The sequence below is a fragment of the Hoplias malabaricus genome, chromosome 15, assembly GCF_029633855.1.
Source record: "Hoplias malabaricus isolate fHopMal1 chromosome 15, fHopMal1.hap1, whole genome shotgun sequence".
Lineage (NCBI taxonomy): Eukaryota > Metazoa > Chordata > Actinopteri > Characiformes > Erythrinidae > Hoplias > Hoplias malabaricus.
This window is the reverse complement of record NC_089814.1, coordinates 6,822,007-6,838,652: the sequence shown is the minus strand read 5'-3', so window position 1 is coordinate 6,838,652 and position 16,646 is coordinate 6,822,007. Positions and strand designations below refer to the sequence as shown.

General features: G+C 42.3%; 2 protein-coding genes across 6 annotated transcripts; both read right to left on the bottom strand.

The window, feature by feature from the left end:
* Nucleotides 1-2,628: 2,628 nt before the first annotated feature.
* Nucleotides 2,629-10,473, bottom strand: stard4 (StAR related lipid transfer domain containing 4). 4 transcript variants are annotated; one of them, XM_066645761.1, is made up of 7 exons: nt 10,382-10,473; nt 9,761-9,889; nt 7,747-7,796; nt 6,940-7,066; nt 6,671-6,785; nt 5,670-5,801; nt 2,629-5,273 (listed from the first exon to the last, which is right to left on the bottom strand). In XM_066645761.1, the coding sequence occupies exons 2-7, from the start codon at nt 9,863-9,865 to the stop codon at nt 5,236-5,238; spliced, it is 567 nt and encodes a 188-aa protein (XP_066501858.1). In that variant the 5' UTR covers nt 9,866-9,889; nt 10,382-10,473; the 3' UTR covers nt 2,629-5,235. The 4 variants fall into 4 exon arrangements, with proteins under 4 accessions (XP_066501858.1, XP_066501855.1, XP_066501857.1 ...); XM_066645758.1 differs by having other exon boundaries at nt 2,629-5,801; XM_066645760.1 differs by having other exon boundaries at nt 2,629-5,801; nt 9,761-9,916; nt 10,382-10,417.
* Nucleotides 10,474-11,351: 878 nt separating this feature from the next.
* On the bottom strand, nt 11,352-16,626 carry dtwd2 (DTW domain containing 2). Of its 2 annotated transcripts, XM_066646386.1 has the most exons (7): nt 16,369-16,605; nt 15,989-16,079; nt 14,511-14,605; nt 14,376-14,421; nt 13,972-14,164; nt 13,357-13,485; nt 11,352-12,089 (listed from the first exon to the last, which is right to left on the bottom strand). In XM_066646386.1, the coding sequence occupies exons 1-7, from the start codon at nt 16,457-16,459 to the stop codon at nt 11,919-11,921; spliced, it is 816 nt and encodes a 271-aa protein (XP_066502483.1). In that variant the 5' UTR covers nt 16,460-16,605; the 3' UTR covers nt 11,352-11,918. The 2 variants fall into 2 exon arrangements, with proteins under 2 accessions (XP_066502483.1, XP_066502482.1); XM_066646385.1 differs by lacking the exon at nt 14,376-14,421 and having other exon boundaries at nt 16,369-16,626.
* Between the last annotated feature and the right edge of the window lie 20 nt (nt 16,627-16,646).

Sequence of the window (16,646 nt, the reverse complement as noted above, 5' to 3'; positions counted from 1 at the left end):
TATATTACTGAGCTCAAACGTCTCAATGAACTCACCTGTACCTCACTAAACTCAAACTCACCTCTCTGAGTTCAAATACTTCTTGCCAATTTCAGATACACCTCACTAAGCACAAATACATCTCACTGAGATAATGCCATGATCTCAAGTATATCTCACTGAGCTCATATTACACTGGGCTCAATAAACTCAAACTTCACCAAATAGATTAATTTAAATTAAATCTGGCGCAAATACACCTCGTAAAGTACAATTACCCCTCATCGAGTTAAATACATCTCACTGAGCTTAAATAAAGCTTGCTTACTTTTCTTTATTTAAAGTGCTGGAGAGTTTAGTTCAATACAGGCTTAGCCACTTATTGTCTACTGCCCTCTACAGGAAAAAGATTGAATTGTCTTTCATTTAATGAGATGTAATTTGTTCTCTATTATATGTTGCTAATGCACACTCTTAATTTGCCAAATTGGGTTGTGTTTATACCTGTCTGATTCGCCAAAAACTGCACACATTTCAATACACTTCACCCTTTTTACAAAATGCTTAAATGCTTTTGTTTCTAATTAATAGACACAATTAAGTCATTCTTTTTGTCTAATCACTTGATCCTGTTGAGTGTCGTGGTGGATCTGGATCCTACCCAGAAACAATGGGCATAAGCTAAGAACACACCAGTCCATCACACACTCACACCAATACTCACAAACACACCTATGTTTCTGTCAGCTGCTAGACATTGCTATTGCTCACTGGCTATGCATGTCTGAAATGTGTGAAAGGAAATTAAAAAAGGCTTAAAAAGACTGAAAAATTGCATCTTGCAATCTCTAAATTCAGTGTTATATAGTGTAAGCCAATAAGTAGTTTAATACAATTCTCTTCATTCACTTTGTTAGGGCAAGTTAATATCCATTTGTTAGAGAGTAGATATGTTGTATTGAATGAATGTAAGTGACTGACACATTTTGATGTCAGTATTTCATTGAGCTGTCAGTATGTGAGGCTTTGCTTTTGCATAAATAGCATTCTCTGAATGTGTTTTGGTATGTTAGAGTTGAGATATCGATACCTGAAACTACAGTAGGGAGTTTGACCCTCGCTTTACTGCAGTAAGAGCCTCTACTCTTCCTGGAAATGATTTACACTAGGTTAGAACATTACTGAAATTGTTTGATTGAATACATTAACAAGAGCATTAATGAGGTCAGGTACTGACCCTGGATGTAGTTCAGGATCACCACTCCAACTCATCCCAAAGGACCCCACCACGTCTGAGAACGAAGTTCCACTGCACCACAGCCCAATGCTTATGCTCTGTGCTTAGTATTGAACATGGTGGTCCTAGGCTCCTATGCAGATGCTCTATTAAAAGGAGGGCCTGGATCATTTTGGGCATATATAGTAACTAAAAAGGGCGGCACTGTGGCGCAGCAGGTAGTGTCGCAGTCACACAGCTCCAGGGGCCTGGAGGTTGTGGGCTCGATTGCTGCTCCAGGTGACTGTCTGTGAGGAGTGTGGTGTGTTCTCTCTGTGTCTGCGTGGGTTTCCTCCGGGTGACTGTCTGTGAGGAGTGTGGTGTGTTCTCCCTGTGTCTGCGTTGGTTTTCTCCGGGTGACTGTCTGTGAGGAGTGTGGTGTGTTCTCCCTGTGTCTGCGTGGGTTTCCTCCGGGTGACTGTCTGTGAGGAGTGTGGTGTGTTCTCCCTGTTTCTGCGTGGGTTTCCTCCGGGTGACTGTCTGTGAGGAGTGTGGTGTGTTCTCCCTGTGTCTGCGTGGGTTTCCTCCGGGTGACTGTCTGTGAGGAGTGTGGTGTGTTCTCCCTGTGTCTGCGTGGGTTTCCTCCGGGTGACTGTCTGTGAGGAGTGTGGTGTGTTCTCCCTGTGTCTGCGTGGGTTTCCTCCGGGTGACTGTCTGTGAGGAGTGTGGTGTGTTCTCCCTGTGTCTGCGTGGGTTTCCTCCGGGTGACTGTCTGTGAGGAGTGTGGTGTGTTCTCCCTGTGTCTGCGTGGGTTTCCTCCGGGTGACTGTCTGTGAGGAGTGTGGTGTGTTCTCCCTGTGTCTGCGTGGGTTTCCTCCGGGTGACTGTCTGTGAGGAGTGTGGTGTGTTCTCCCTGTGTCTGCGTGGGTTTCCTCCGGGTGACTGTCTGTGAGGAGTGTGGTGTGTTCTCCCTGTGTCTGCGTGGGTTTCCTCCGGGTGACTGTCTGTGAGGAGTGTGGTGTGTTCTCCCTGTGTCTGCGTGGGTTTCCTCCGGGTGACTGTCTGTGAGGAGTGTGGTGTGTTCTCCCTGTGTCTGCGTGGGTTTCCTCCGGGTGACTGTCTGTGAGGAGTGTGGTGTGTTCTCCCTGTGTCTGCGTGGGTTTCCTCCGGGTGACTGTCTGTGAGGAGTGTGGTGTGTTCTCCCTGTGTCTGTAGGTGTAAGTCTATGAGAGAATGTGTGAGTATGTGTGTGTTGCCCTGTGAAGGACTGGCGCCCCCTGCAGGGTGTATTCCCACCTTGCGCCCAATGATTCCAGGTAGGCTCTATACCCGACCCTGAATGGGATAAGCGCTTACAGATAATGAATGAATAGTATCTAAAAAGGTTTATAGCATTAAACCAGTAAGACAAGACCACAATCAGATTTTGGGACTTTTAATTCTTAAAATTAAATATAAACTAAACACAGTCGTGCAGAACATTACAAATAGACTAAATATTTTCAGAACATAGCAAATCAATTTTATCCTGACGAGGATATGCAAATGCTTCTCTAGTGCAGAAATAAACAAAAGTACTGGTTCTGCCACATTAAAACGAGTGTAATGTGTAAGGGCTCAGTTTGCTTGCACCATATTGGTCATCCTTGTGAAATATAAAATAATGGATGTACAAAGTAACATATACATAGGCAAACTAACAGCAAAAATCTACTTAATCTGTTTCAATTTCCCTCCTGAATACGATTCCATAACATTCATTTTCAAGTAGAGAAATACATAAGTATGAATCACATAGACTCTAATAATCAGCCTGTAGATATACAGCGTGTCTCTAAATGCTAACACTAATTCATAATTGTTCCTCTTATGAAATGTCATATGAAATGTAATCATTTATATATAAACTCAGTGAAATCATTCTGTGTCCCTTGTTGTGTTACTATGGAGGTAAAAGTCTGAAAATCATGCCATAAAGAAACACTTAATGGCCAGAAGTTTGTGGACACCCACTCATCCAGCATTTCTTCTACTATTATATGTAGATGGGTGGTTTATACACCTCTACCTGACACTAGAAATAATGAATTTAGGCTCATGTGCAGCTGCTTTAGTGTTCCATTTTTTAATGCATGTCTACAGAAATGATTCAAATGCAGTCATATTTCATCAGTGCTAGATTGACAGGGGTGGACTAAAACCTCACAATACATAGTAGTATGCTTTTCTGAGCGTATTACAGATGTCTTCTAGGCTTAAAGGATACTGACCGCTGCCTGGTTTATCACAAGCTGAGCAGAATTCATTTACACATTTTGTTTAACAATCTGCTGCATTCTTTTTGTTTTAACGATCAAATATCAGCCACAAAACTGTAATTATTCAAGCACCATGATGATGAATTTATACTACATTGCTCGCCACTACAACTTATACAAACGATCTGTATATATTTAAGTGTGGTGCTGCTGGTTGGAAAGAGATCAGCAAGCACTGGCACCATGAGAATCTTACATTATATGATGATTGTACTTAAATATTATTGTGGATTCACATTCTAATGTTATAGTCCTGGAATAGAAATATAATTAGAAGACTCTACTTTTACTCAGTCACGTTTCAGAGAGTAAAAAATACATTCCCCTCTATATTTTATCACGTCGTTAGGATTTGTCACTACTATTCTTTGTCTCACTGCAGTCTTTCCGCTTTCCTCTTGTAGTTATGTTTCTTTGGTTTCTGTCTCCATGTGCTGTTACTGTTTACTTCCCATGAGCTTGCCTTTATTTTTCTGAGTGTTTCTTTGTTACTGCTTAGGATTTGATTCGTCTTCTATGCTCATGATTTGTCTTTTATAGTTGTAGATTGTTCCTATACTTTTTGAGTCTGTCCCTTTTAAACATCTAGTGTTGTTCTCATCCGGGCCTCATTTATAAAACTCTGGAGTGAAAGTGTGCACTCCTCAGTGCTGTTCTCTCTTTATAAATCACAACAATCTTCAAAAACGTGCGCAGGTGAACCAGCCTCATGTTCCGCCTCTGTAACACCCAGTAGTGTCAAAAAAGCCCTTATGACAGACAGTGCATCAGCCTCTTGCCTATTTATACAGACCTGTGATTCTGTGCATGTTACAGCTGTTTAGGTTTGTAATTATCTGCAACTATTACCAGCCCACAGCGAATTACTGTCTATTTATTATGGAGTTTGGCTACGCATGGGTCAAACCTTGCTTAAATATACTCTCATTTTTATGCAAAGTATTTCTTTATTAATCACAGTTTCTGCGTGAGATGTTACGTACCCACGTTTCAGACCCATTTTTGTTAGTACGCACCCTTTATAAATGAGGCCTCTGGTGGTTTTATATTGTTATTCATTCATTCATCCATTATCTGTAAGCGCTTATCCAATTCAGGGTCGCGGTGGTCCAGAGCCTACCTGGAATCATTGGGCGCAAGGCGGGAATACACCCTGGAGGGGGCGCCAGTCCTTCACAGGGCAACACACACACACACACACACACACACATTCACTCACACCTACGGACACTTTTGAGTCACCAATCCACCTACCAACGTGTGTTTTTGGACTGTGGGAGGAAACCCACGCAGACACAGGGAGAACACACCGATTCCTCACAGACAGTCACCCGGAGCGGGAATCGAACCCACAACCTCCAGGTCCCTGGAGCTGTGTGACTGCGACACTACCTGCTGCACCACCGTGCCACCTATATTGTTATTATCTGTCTTTATTATTCAAGTTAGTTCATGGCACTTTCTTCTAGTAATAATTAGTGGTTTTTCAGTTTGTCAGGTCTTCGATTCGTGCTCCTATCTGTTGTTACTTTAGTTTTCTTGTTTTTCTTTTGGCATCTGATTAGGTTAAGTTCCTGCCTGTTCTTTTGCCACTGTTGTTAGTCTTTATGTCAGTTTACGTTGTTTTGTTGGTTTATTACTTCAGGAGATGATTAGCGGTGCTGCCTTCTTCATGTTTAGTTCCTTTGGCTTGTTGATTCATTTATTCTGTGATTCGTCTTTTCAATAAAAGTCCCACATCTCTGCACAGGAGCCCTTCACTGTGACACATGAAACTTCGAATTACTTTTTACAAACCACAAAGAAATTCCCTTTTAAATTAAAAATTTAAATTTAAAAATTTAAATTTAACTGAACGTAGAAGAATGCGGTGTATGTTTGTGTTTTGTTTTTAGATCTGCTCTTGGGTTTGTGGAGGTGATGTGTGTCTATGTTAATTTGTGTGTGCACATGTGTGTGTAAAAGCACATGCAATGGTTTCAGTGCAGCTCTGAGGTTAATGTAGAATGTGTGTGTGTATACATGTTGTTTTAGTGCTGTTCTGAGGTCAGCATGTGTGTGTGTGTGTTATATTTTTAGAGCTGCCCTAAGGTCCACGTAGAAGTTGGTGAGTGAGCTGCCCATAGCTGTGTCCACTGCAGTCTGAGGAATTAAACCTCTGAGGTCAGTCTGAATGTAACCAGTCAGGAGGCTCTGGGACTCATCCAAAGGAACACAGAACCAACCACATGGGTGATTAAAACCACGAACACAGTTCTGCTTCTGTTCATCATACTGCACACTCACACCTGAGAAACAAACACACACAAAACTGTTATAACATCTGTCAGTGCATGAAACCATTCATATACCCTCCACGTACATAAGATCGTTTATTATGGGTAATATTAATACTGCTTATCCAGTTCAGGGTCACGGTGGGTCCGGAGCCTACCCTGAATCACTGGGCGCAAGGCAGGAACACACCCTGAAGGGGGCGCCAGTCCTTCACAGGGTGAAACACACTCACACATTCACTCACACCTACGGGCACTTTTCGATCGCCAATCCACCTACCAACGTGTGTTTTTGGACCATGGGAGGAAACCCATACAGACAGCAATTTCATTTTTTGAAAATACTCGGCAGGTATATTCATTAATGCCTTAAAGATCAGCCTTAGAAAGCTGCTATTATTATTATTATTATTATTGTTATTATTATTGTTATTATTAAGAAAACATGTATATCCAAAATATTAACTTCATAGGAGAAGAAAAAACGTAACTTTCAAAGGAAGTCAATGTAAAAAGATTTAGTTCCAAGTGATTTTGGAGAAATTTTTATTCGTCATTTCGACCTGAAATTTTCACACAATATGAAAGACAGCTCATGTGTTCAAATGATATTGTAAACTAAAAATCAACAACTGGAGATACAGGTTTTTCTTTGGATAGTGAAGATATGTAATACTTGTTACGTAATCTGTAATATGTAATAACATTATGTTAAATTCCTCTAATATAAATACTGATAAGTAAAAATAATAATAACATTTGCCTCCAAAAAAGATGGATATTTAAGTATTCATTGTAAGTGTAAATGCTCTGTGTGTATTTGAAGCTCTGGGCATGAGAAGAATCCCCCTGAAAGCTGCGTGAATGTTAAAGTCTCTCACCGCACGACAGAAGGCCGTTCTGGTACTCCGTAGTGTAGGAGAAATCCACAAACTCTCGAGGTGAGATGATGTTCCACAGTTGCCCTGCAGTTGTGTACCTCATCACACAACATGCCTGTGGCATACACACACACACACGCACACACACACACACACATCAATGGTTCATCAATAACCATCAGTTGAACAGTCATCATAATCATTTTATTTCTAAATATTTATAAAGGATTATTACATTTCACTATATGATATTATATTGATCATTTTACCTTGTCCAGTGTTTCCACAATGTCCATTGTGGTCATCAGACTGTCCCACTCCAACCTGTATGGTCCTGGACGAATATAATCCACGATCTTATGTGGATTCTCCTTAACAATCCCCTCAGCTTTGTACCTGCAATACACCAGCAAATAGAACATAACAATCCTTTACTGCTCATTTAAATGTGATTTCCAATATTTTAATCAAAAAACATTTTTTATAAAATTCTGAAAACGTTTCCTCACCGTTGCTCTATTACAGTCTGTTTACATGCGCAAAACTGGTGTAATGTGTTTACAAAGCCCTAGTGTCTGTAAATGGCTAAAAAATTTTATAAATACATAAAAACAAAGTGTCTCGGTCTGGTATGCTACACTTTCTATCTCTGCTCAAGGCCGAGAAACGGTCTCTGGAGTTGTTTAAAGACCTCCAAATATTGAAAAGCATGAATTGAGATGAGGATATTGCTCTATTCTTGCTTTATAGGTGGGTAAGACTGAGTTATTTTTGCTGTAGGTGGAATTGACCCTAAACTAGGGAAACACTAATTTCTCAGCTGTAGCACCTCTGCCATTCTAATAATTGATCAAAACAGTAAACCAGTTTTATTAATTTATTTGGCAAAAACCTTTACAATTTTGCATATTTGTTTAATGTCCAACACAAGGAGACACACATAAATTGATAAAAAATACATTATACATCATGCTATTACAACACATATTCAAACCAAAATAATCCCACACACACTTCTGGCAGATGTAATCTGAATCTTTGAGAATTAGAAAAAGAAAATACAAGTGAAAACTCACAGGAAGCCATTGAACTCTGTTGAATGTTTCTTCCACACTGTCACATCTTTCTAAAAACAAATAAATAACCAAACAAACAAAAAACATTAATGACTTATAGAGGAGGATCAAATGTTTAAAAGTTCCAAAGCTTAGAATCTTTTTTAATTCATATTTTGGTTACATTGTTATCTTTTTTTTTCATCCATACATTCATTTGTTGTCTGTAACCACTAATCCATGTCAGTTTTGCTGTGTGTCTGGAGCCTACAAAAAATCACTGGGCGCAAGGTGGAGAAACACCCTGAATGGGGTGCAAGTCCCTGTCCATCACAAAGCACCACACACTCACACATTCACAGCTATGGACAATTTTTGAGTAGCTGGTCCACCTAACAACGTGTTTTTGGACCATAGGAGGGAACTGGAGCAGCCAAAAGAAACCCACACTGTCACAAAGAGAACACACCAAACTCCTGAAATTATTATTTCAATAATTGATTTTTTTTTAACAAACATTAATTAATTCATTCTGTAAGCGCTTATCCAGTTCAGGGTCGTGGTGGGTCCAGAGCCTACCTGGAATCATTGGGCGCAAGGCGGGAATACACCCTGGAGGGGGCACCAGTCCTTCACAGGGCAACACAGACACACACACATTCACACACACACTCACACCTACGGACACTTTTGAGTCGCCAATCCACCTACCAACGTGTGTTTTTGGACTGTGGGAGGAAACCCAGGCGGACACAGGGAGAACACACCACACTCCTCACAGACAGTCACCCGGAGGAAAACCACACAGACACAGGGAGAACACACCACACTCCTCACAGACAGTCACCCGGAGGAAAACCACACAGACACAGGGAGAACACACCACACTCCTCACAGACAGTCACCCGGAGGAAACCCACGCAGACACAGGGAGAACACACCACACTCCTCACAGACAGTCACCCAGAGGAAACCCACGCAGACACAGGGAGAACACACCACACTCCTCACAGACAGTCACCCGGAGGAAACCCACGCAGACACAGGGAGAACACACCACACTCCTCACAGACAGTCACCCAGAGGAAACCCACGCAGACACAGAGAGAACACACCACACTCCTCACAGACAGTCACCCGGAGGACACCCACGCAGACACAGGGAGAACACACCACACTCCTCACAGACAGTCACCCGGAGGAAACCCACGCAGACACAGGGAGAACACACCACACTCCTCACAGACAGTCACCCAGAGGAAACCCACGCAGACACAGAGAGAACACACCACACTCCTCACAGACAGTCACCCGGAGGACACCCACGCAGACACAGGGAGAACACACCACACTCCTCACAGACAGTCACCCGGAGGAAACCCACGCAGACACAGGGAGAACACACCACACTCCTCACAGACAGTCACCCAGAGGAAACCCATGCAGACACAGAGAGAACACACCAACCTCACAGACAGTCACCCGGAGCGGGAATCAAACCCACAACCTCCAAGCCCCTAGAGTTGTGTGACTGCGACACTACCTGCTGCACCACCGTGTCACCCTTTAACAAACAAACAAAGGATATGTTTTCTCTGTATACAGCTCTAACAGTGCCTGACTTTAAATAGCCCATAAGAATTATGTACATTCCGTTGATGTAAGTAAAATGTGCACATGAACTGCAAATCATTCACTCAAATTACCCACGGCTCCTCCTGGGTATCTATTATCCACTAGTGCACATGGGTTGTACACTATTTTTCGGCATTGTGGGGTTGTTTGGATGCGCTCCCTTACAATGGCAGACCCATAAAATAGTGAACTATATAATGAATAGGGCACGGTGCATGAATATATTTATTTAAGTTTGATACGCTGTGGAATACTGAACCTCATGCCAAAGGTACACAGATAAAGGCTGGGGTTAAGGGGGTTATACCTTTCTAGCCCACACACGTCATTGGCAAACAAGTTAATACAGCTCTGACAGGAACCAAACTGAGAAATTAAAACCACCGACTGAAATACACACAGACTTCTTGGCCACTCTCCACTGCTCCTCAGAGAGACTGTGGTAGGAGAGTAAAGTATTCTCCAGCCTGGTCCTGAGCACTGTAACATCTGGCAGACATCCCATGGTGTTCTTCGGTCCAGTAGAGCCCTGAAACCAGAACAGAACCGTTACGGACTGAGGCCTGCTGCTGTCATCTCTCCTTATTTAAATTAAGGCGTTGCACGGTTAATGTTAATGCATTGTGATAGGTTAAAAAGGCGTGGGAACAAGTGATTTCAATATTTCCTCATTAAATCTTTCCCATTCAATTTTATATTGTGCACAGGCGTTATTTAATTTTTCGCAGATCTTCAATTACCACCTAATGGCTCCGTAACGTAAGATTAAACTGAGATTTTATTCACAGTACTGATAGCATGTGATTAAATGTAAATGACAGCCTCCTAATGAGCTAAATGTATGATTTATTAAATAAAATACAGACATAAATCAAAGCTGCAGTAAATGCAGTGTAACTAATCGACTGACCTCTACCTGTTTACTTACATTTACGTAATATAAACATAGAGCAAAGGGCATCACTTCTCTCGTAAAAGAAACCCAATATTTAAAAAAAATCATGATAGACACATTACTTACCGTATATCTTTATTTGAGCTTTTACCTCAATGCAATCATCCTCTGCTCTTCCGATATTTTACCCATTCATACTTTCACTACAACTGAATCACTAACTCTTCGCAAGCACATCGCCAGAGTCGAAATCCCGCCTTCGTTAGTCAGTTACTGATTACTGGTTGGCTACTGCCTATGCCTGTCATTCAGTGGATGGATGTGATTGGTCAACGTCACTCGGATGTTCTTTGGTCACCGATGGTGAGAAAAAGGTAGCCGTTAAAATGAAACAGATGTCTGTTGGCAGAGGAGCCAACTGGAAAAAAAAAAAAATAATAAAAAACCCAAAAAGCTTCTCTTTAAAAAATAAAATAAAACAAACAAACCTACAATTCCCTATAGTTTATGTCTGGTCAATTTAACCAATTTTAAAGTAACGCCAATTATCCAGCTCAACAACTACCTGTCTTAAAGGGGACCGTCACACATTTTTTTTTTTCAAAATCTTTGCGACACAATAAAGAGTAAATTATCTAAATGTAAATAACATCCAGTGTGTTTTGAAAAGGTTTTTTTCTGGAGGAACCTCAACGGTAGTGATAGGAACCAGAGCTGCATAAAGCTACACAAATAGAAAGCTTTTAAACAGGCACACCTCCTGAGGCTGGAGACATTTTTTCAAATGTAATCATTTGGCTTAAAATAAATTTTATCAACCTATTCACAAGAGAGACTGAGAGAACAAGATCTACCATTGTCAAAATTACATTAAACAACTCTCAGCATGTATTCTCTGATTGGTCTGGATAAAATCTAATATATGACCCTTGCTGCTATTATAATTATTACTATTAAAAAATCTGACACTAGGTTTCTCTACAATTAATCACTTCACATCAAAAATCTAAATACTGTAATTGCGCAGGAGTGTGATTAAATCAGTGGAAATTCAATAAAATAATACAGAGTAAGGAAATTAACCATTTTACTGGTGACAAGTAAATACTAAAGTACAAATCTAAAGAACAAAAATGAACTAAACTGTTTTACTGTCATACTTAAATGATATAAGCACAAAGTCTTAAAATTCTTTCAACATTATGGTGAAAAAACAACACAAAACAGCATACAAATCTGAGTTTTCCCAAAGATTCCTCAGCAAAACAATAAAAACGGTGCAAATTCCCATGTTTCATTTGATTTGAAACCCATTATTCCAGTCTGCTCAGCAATCAATAAATAAAGAAGAGCACGAAAGCCTTAATATTGAGGATGTTTCAGTGTTTTCCAGTCTCCCAGGGTATTTTCATCCCTGGTTGAGTTGCAGTGGGTGTATTCCAATGTCACATTAACAGCACTCCAATGTTTTCATCATGGAATGCTTGGTTTAGTATTTAAAAACCTTACAGAAAAAAACATCAATAAAAACATAGATAAACCAAACCTTCTACTGCTAAAACTGTTGAAATGTGTCAACAGACATCTCCCTTACAACCATTTAAAGCTATAAAGTTTAAAAAACTATGGAACATTTCTACTTGAGAGGGTCCTGTTTATAGTGTCAGATGTTCTGGTTTGTTATGAGTTTCTGCATCCTCTTGATCTTGCGCTTGTTTTTGGGCATGGGTTTATCATACAGGCCATTTTTGAGCAGATGTTCCTTGCTGTGGTGAACCTGAGCTCCATGCTGTAGCTGGAAAGAGCACAGTGCACGCAGTGGCCTCAACAAAACCTGCAGGAAAAAAAAGTTTCAGGTTTGTAAATGTTTTTATAATTTAGTCATGTTCCATTTACACTAATTAGGCAAATATAATTCTTTTTTTTAAAGCTAAGTCTCTCCTAAATTGAATCATTGACAATTCTGGCTGTTAGCTAAATACACATTTAACCCTACCATGATGCGAATGTAAAAGCCTGTCATGCTCTTAAGAACATACTTATTTTAAGAAAGGTTTTCAGAGGACTTTTGAAAGATTTCACAAGCAGGATTGGTTTCATAATCGGGCGGCATGGTGGTGCAGCAGGTAGTGTCGCAGTCACACAGCTTCAGCGGCCTGGAGGTTGTGGGTTCGAGTCCTGCTCCGGGTGACTGTCTGTGAGGAGTGCGGTGTGTTCTCCCTGTGTCTGCGTGGGTTTCCTCCGGGTGACTGTCTGTGAGGAGTGTGGTGTGTTCTCCCTGTGTCTGCGTGGGTTTCCTCCGGGTGACTGTCTGTGAGGAGTGTGGTGTGTTCTCCCTGTGTCTGCGTGGGTTTCCTTCGGGTGACTGTCTGTGAGGAGTGTGGTGTGTTCTCCCTGTGTCTGCGTGGGTTTCCTCCGGGTGACTGTCTGTGAGGAGTGTGGTGTGTTCTTCCTGTGTCTGCGTGGGTTTCCTCCGGGTGACTGTCTGTGAGGAGTGTGGTGTGTTCTCCCTGTGTCTGCGTGGGTTTCCTTCGGGTGACTGTCTGTGAGGAGTTTGATGTGTTCTCCCTGTGTCCAAGTGGGTTTCCTCTGGGTGACTCTCTGTGAGAATTGTGGTGTGTTCTCCCTGTGTCTGTGTCTGTGTGACTGTCTGTGAGGAGTTGGTGTGTTCTTCCTGTGTCTGTGTGGGTTTCCTCTGGGTGCTCCGGTTTCCTCCCACGGTCCAAAAACACACGTTGGTAGGTGGATTGGCGACTCAAAAGTGTCCGTAGGTGTGTGTGTCTGAATGTGTGTGTGTGTCTGGCGCCCCCTCCAGGGTGTATTCCCGCCTTGCGCCCAATGATTCCAGGTAGTCTCTGGACCCACCGCGACCCTGAACTGGATAAGCCTTTACAGATAATGAATGAATGAATTGTTTCATAATCCATGATTAACCTCAGTAAAGAAGGAACTCATACACTGTGCTGATGTAATTTGATCAGAATTATGTGTATGACCTAAACAAATAGATATATTTACACCCTGTCGCTCTGCACTGCCACAATCTCAAACAGCTAGTTGAGTCTGAGCGATAAGTGCTGCGTTTGATGATCATTACCCACCTCTTGTATGGCTTGGTTTCTCTCCATTATGGACAAAGTGACAGCAGCACATTCTAGAGTGGACAGGCACATGTTGGTGGGTTGAGTACGGATCACATACTGACTGGAGGGGGCGCTGTTTAACTGCACCTGGAAGGAACAGGAGCAGATTTAGCTGTGGATCTGCAAATTGTTGCTGATGTTTTAAAAACTTGTATCATCAAAAATGCAATAAATAAATGATACAGAATATATAAATTATGCTCAGCAAGTTCTCTATATCTGAAGGTAAACACGTGAAATGTATTACATTTTTATTTTTCTATGTAATCACCCTTGAATTCCCTGATAAAATGTTTAATCTATGCTTGAAATATTATCAGTTATCGATATCATCAGGAAAGTTATATAATGGTGTAGATTTTACAGTGAATACAACAGAGCTCATGATCAAAACAAGCTGCTGTTTTCTTTATATAACCTCAGAAATTCCTAAAATGGAGAATGTTTTCTTTTATAACAATCTATATACACTGTTTTTACACAAACAGAACAAGAACAATTCCTACAAAGAGAACCCAATGGAGATGATTAATTCTGAGATGTTTTCTAAAATGCTCTCTAAAGCTATTCTACCTGTTTAGGTAACCGGAAGAGAGTGTTTCGTAGGAACATGTCCTTGGCTTGGCTCCAGGTGCCGTCAATAATGATGACGTTGTGTGGAGTGGTGGTGAAGTCCCTGTCCAGCTCCTCGAGGTTTTCTGCATCAGACCCAGGATACAGAATCAGAGTGTGTCTGTCTCTGCACACTGCAGCCAGCTCTGGATGCCTGACAGAGAGAACATTTTTGAGTACTGTCTGCACCGACACTTTATTTTTTAAACTACATATCAGTACAAAATATTTATGCTACATTTATTGAGTTTGGCAGATGTTTGTATCCAGAGCGACTAACATTTCTATTCGTGCTACTGATATAACTAATGTAGTGTTAGGCGTCATACCTAAGGATTCTCATAAGTGTAGGATGGTGTATTTACCCGAGCAGGGTTAGAACCCAGTTCCCTGCTCCTCCACACCAACAGTCTACCCAAGGATAATCAAACCGTTACAATAAAATCCAAAGCTTTGGTGAAAACAGTGAACAATGTTTTGCTCACACTGAGGACACCCACCTTTCTTCACTAAATCTTCGTCCAACCAGAACATTACATTTTCCTTTAGGTAAACAGGCGGCCAGCAGAGGAACCGTCCGGAGAACTCTGCTCTCCTGGTGGGCAGCAAAGAGTAGATTATTATACGTTTATAATATATTACCACTTTATAAAAGGGCAGCACAGTGGTGCAGTGTCGCAATCACACAGCTCCAGGGATCTGGAGGTTGTGGATTCAATTCCTGCTCCGGGTGACTATCTGTGAGGAGTGTGGTGTGTTCTCTCTGTGTCTGCGTGGGTTTCCTCCGGGTGACTGTCTGTGAGGAGTGTGGTGTGTTCTCTCTGTGTCTGCGTGAGTTTCCTCCGGGTGACTGTCTGTGAGGAGTGTGGTGTGTTCTCCTTGTGTCCGCGTGGGTTTCCTCCGGGTGACTGTCTGTGAGGAGTGTGGTGTGTTCTCCCTGTGTCTGCGTGGGTTTCCTCCGGGTGACTGTCTGTGAGGAGTGTGGTGTGTTCTCCCTGTGTCTGCGTGGGTTTCCTCCGGGTGACTGTCTGTGAGGAGTGTGGTGTGTTCTCCCTGTGTCTGCGTGGGTTTCCTCCGGGTGACTGTCTGTGAGGAGTGTGGTGTGTTCTCCCTGTGTCTGTGTGGTTTTCCTCCGGGTGACTGTCTGTGAGGAGTGTGGTGTGTTCTCCTTGTGTCCGCGTGGGTTTCCTCCGGGTGACTGTCTGTGAGGAGTGTGATGTGTTCTCCCTGTGTCTGCGAGGGTTTCCTCCGGGTGACTGTCTGTGAGGAGTGTGGTGTGTTCTCCCTGTGTCTGCGTGGGTTTCCTCCGGGTGACTGTCTGTGAGGAGTGTGGTGTGTTCTCCCTGTGTCTGCGTGGGTTTCCTCCGGGTGACTGTCTGTGAGGAGTGTGGTGTGTTCTCCCCATGTCCCCGTGGGTTTCCTCCGGGTGACTGTCTGTGAGAAGTGTGGTGTGTTCTCCCCATGTCCCCGTGGGTTTCCTCCGGGTGCTCCGGTTTCCTCCCACAGTCCAAAAACACACGTTGGTAGGTGGATTGGCGACTCAAAAGTGTCTGTAGGTGTGTGAGTGAATGTGTGAGTGTGTGTTGGCCTGTGAAGGACTTGCGCCCCTTCCAGGGTGTATTCCTGCCTTGTGCCCAATAATTCCAGGTAGGCTCCGGACCCACCGCGACCCTGAACTGGATAAGCACTTACAGATAATGAATGAATGAATGAACTATTTTTTAACCACTATTTTTTTATCACGGTCCTGGTGGATCTGGAGCCTATCCGAAATCACTGGACAGAGAGCCAGTCCATCACAGATATACATTAAGTATCATGTTGTATGATATGTTATAATAGTAGGTTTATTCTCATGAACTTATCCTTTATTATGTAAAAAGGTTTTCCACAGTTTATTTAACTGCTAAATGAAAATAACATTAATTCATTCAGTAGACTGTGTGATCAGTGCGTGTTTGTGCTTTGGTTTCCTGACCTCTGCTGGGTGCTGGACGATGTAAAGACTAGTGGACACCTCCAGAGGGTCAGTGGGCAGGAACGGACACAGACAAACCTTCTCCGGACGGCTAAGGGTGAGAAAATCTGTATCACTCAGTCAGTATTTATTTAAATCCAGAAGACAATGAGAGTGACATACCTTTGCAGTGTAGCTGAGCATTATGCAAAAACAAAGATTTGAAAATAGCAACATGGACCAATGACATGGACAATCTGGACTTTTTCACTACGATTCTCACTCGCTCATGAATAAAAAAGGAATTTTAATTTAAATAAATAATAATAATTATATATATATATATATATATATTTAGAGAGAGAGAGAGAGAGAGAGACGGACTATAGTGTGGGTTTTACCAGCAGTGAATGCAGGTGGGTCTCCTCTCGCTCTCTTCCACCGGCAGCTCAGACAGGTCCAGAAACACTCCTCCTTCATCATCTTCATCATCCTCCCCCTCTTCCTCCTCCTGCGGGGGCAGCCCCGGAGCAGTCAGACACGCTGTGGGGCCAGACTTACCCCCAGAGGGGCAGAAACCACGGTCACACATACCCCAGCAGCACCAGTGCAAATCACACCACACTGAACACCGCAGTGTGAACTACAGCCACGGTAAGCATGCTATTTTCAAATGTAA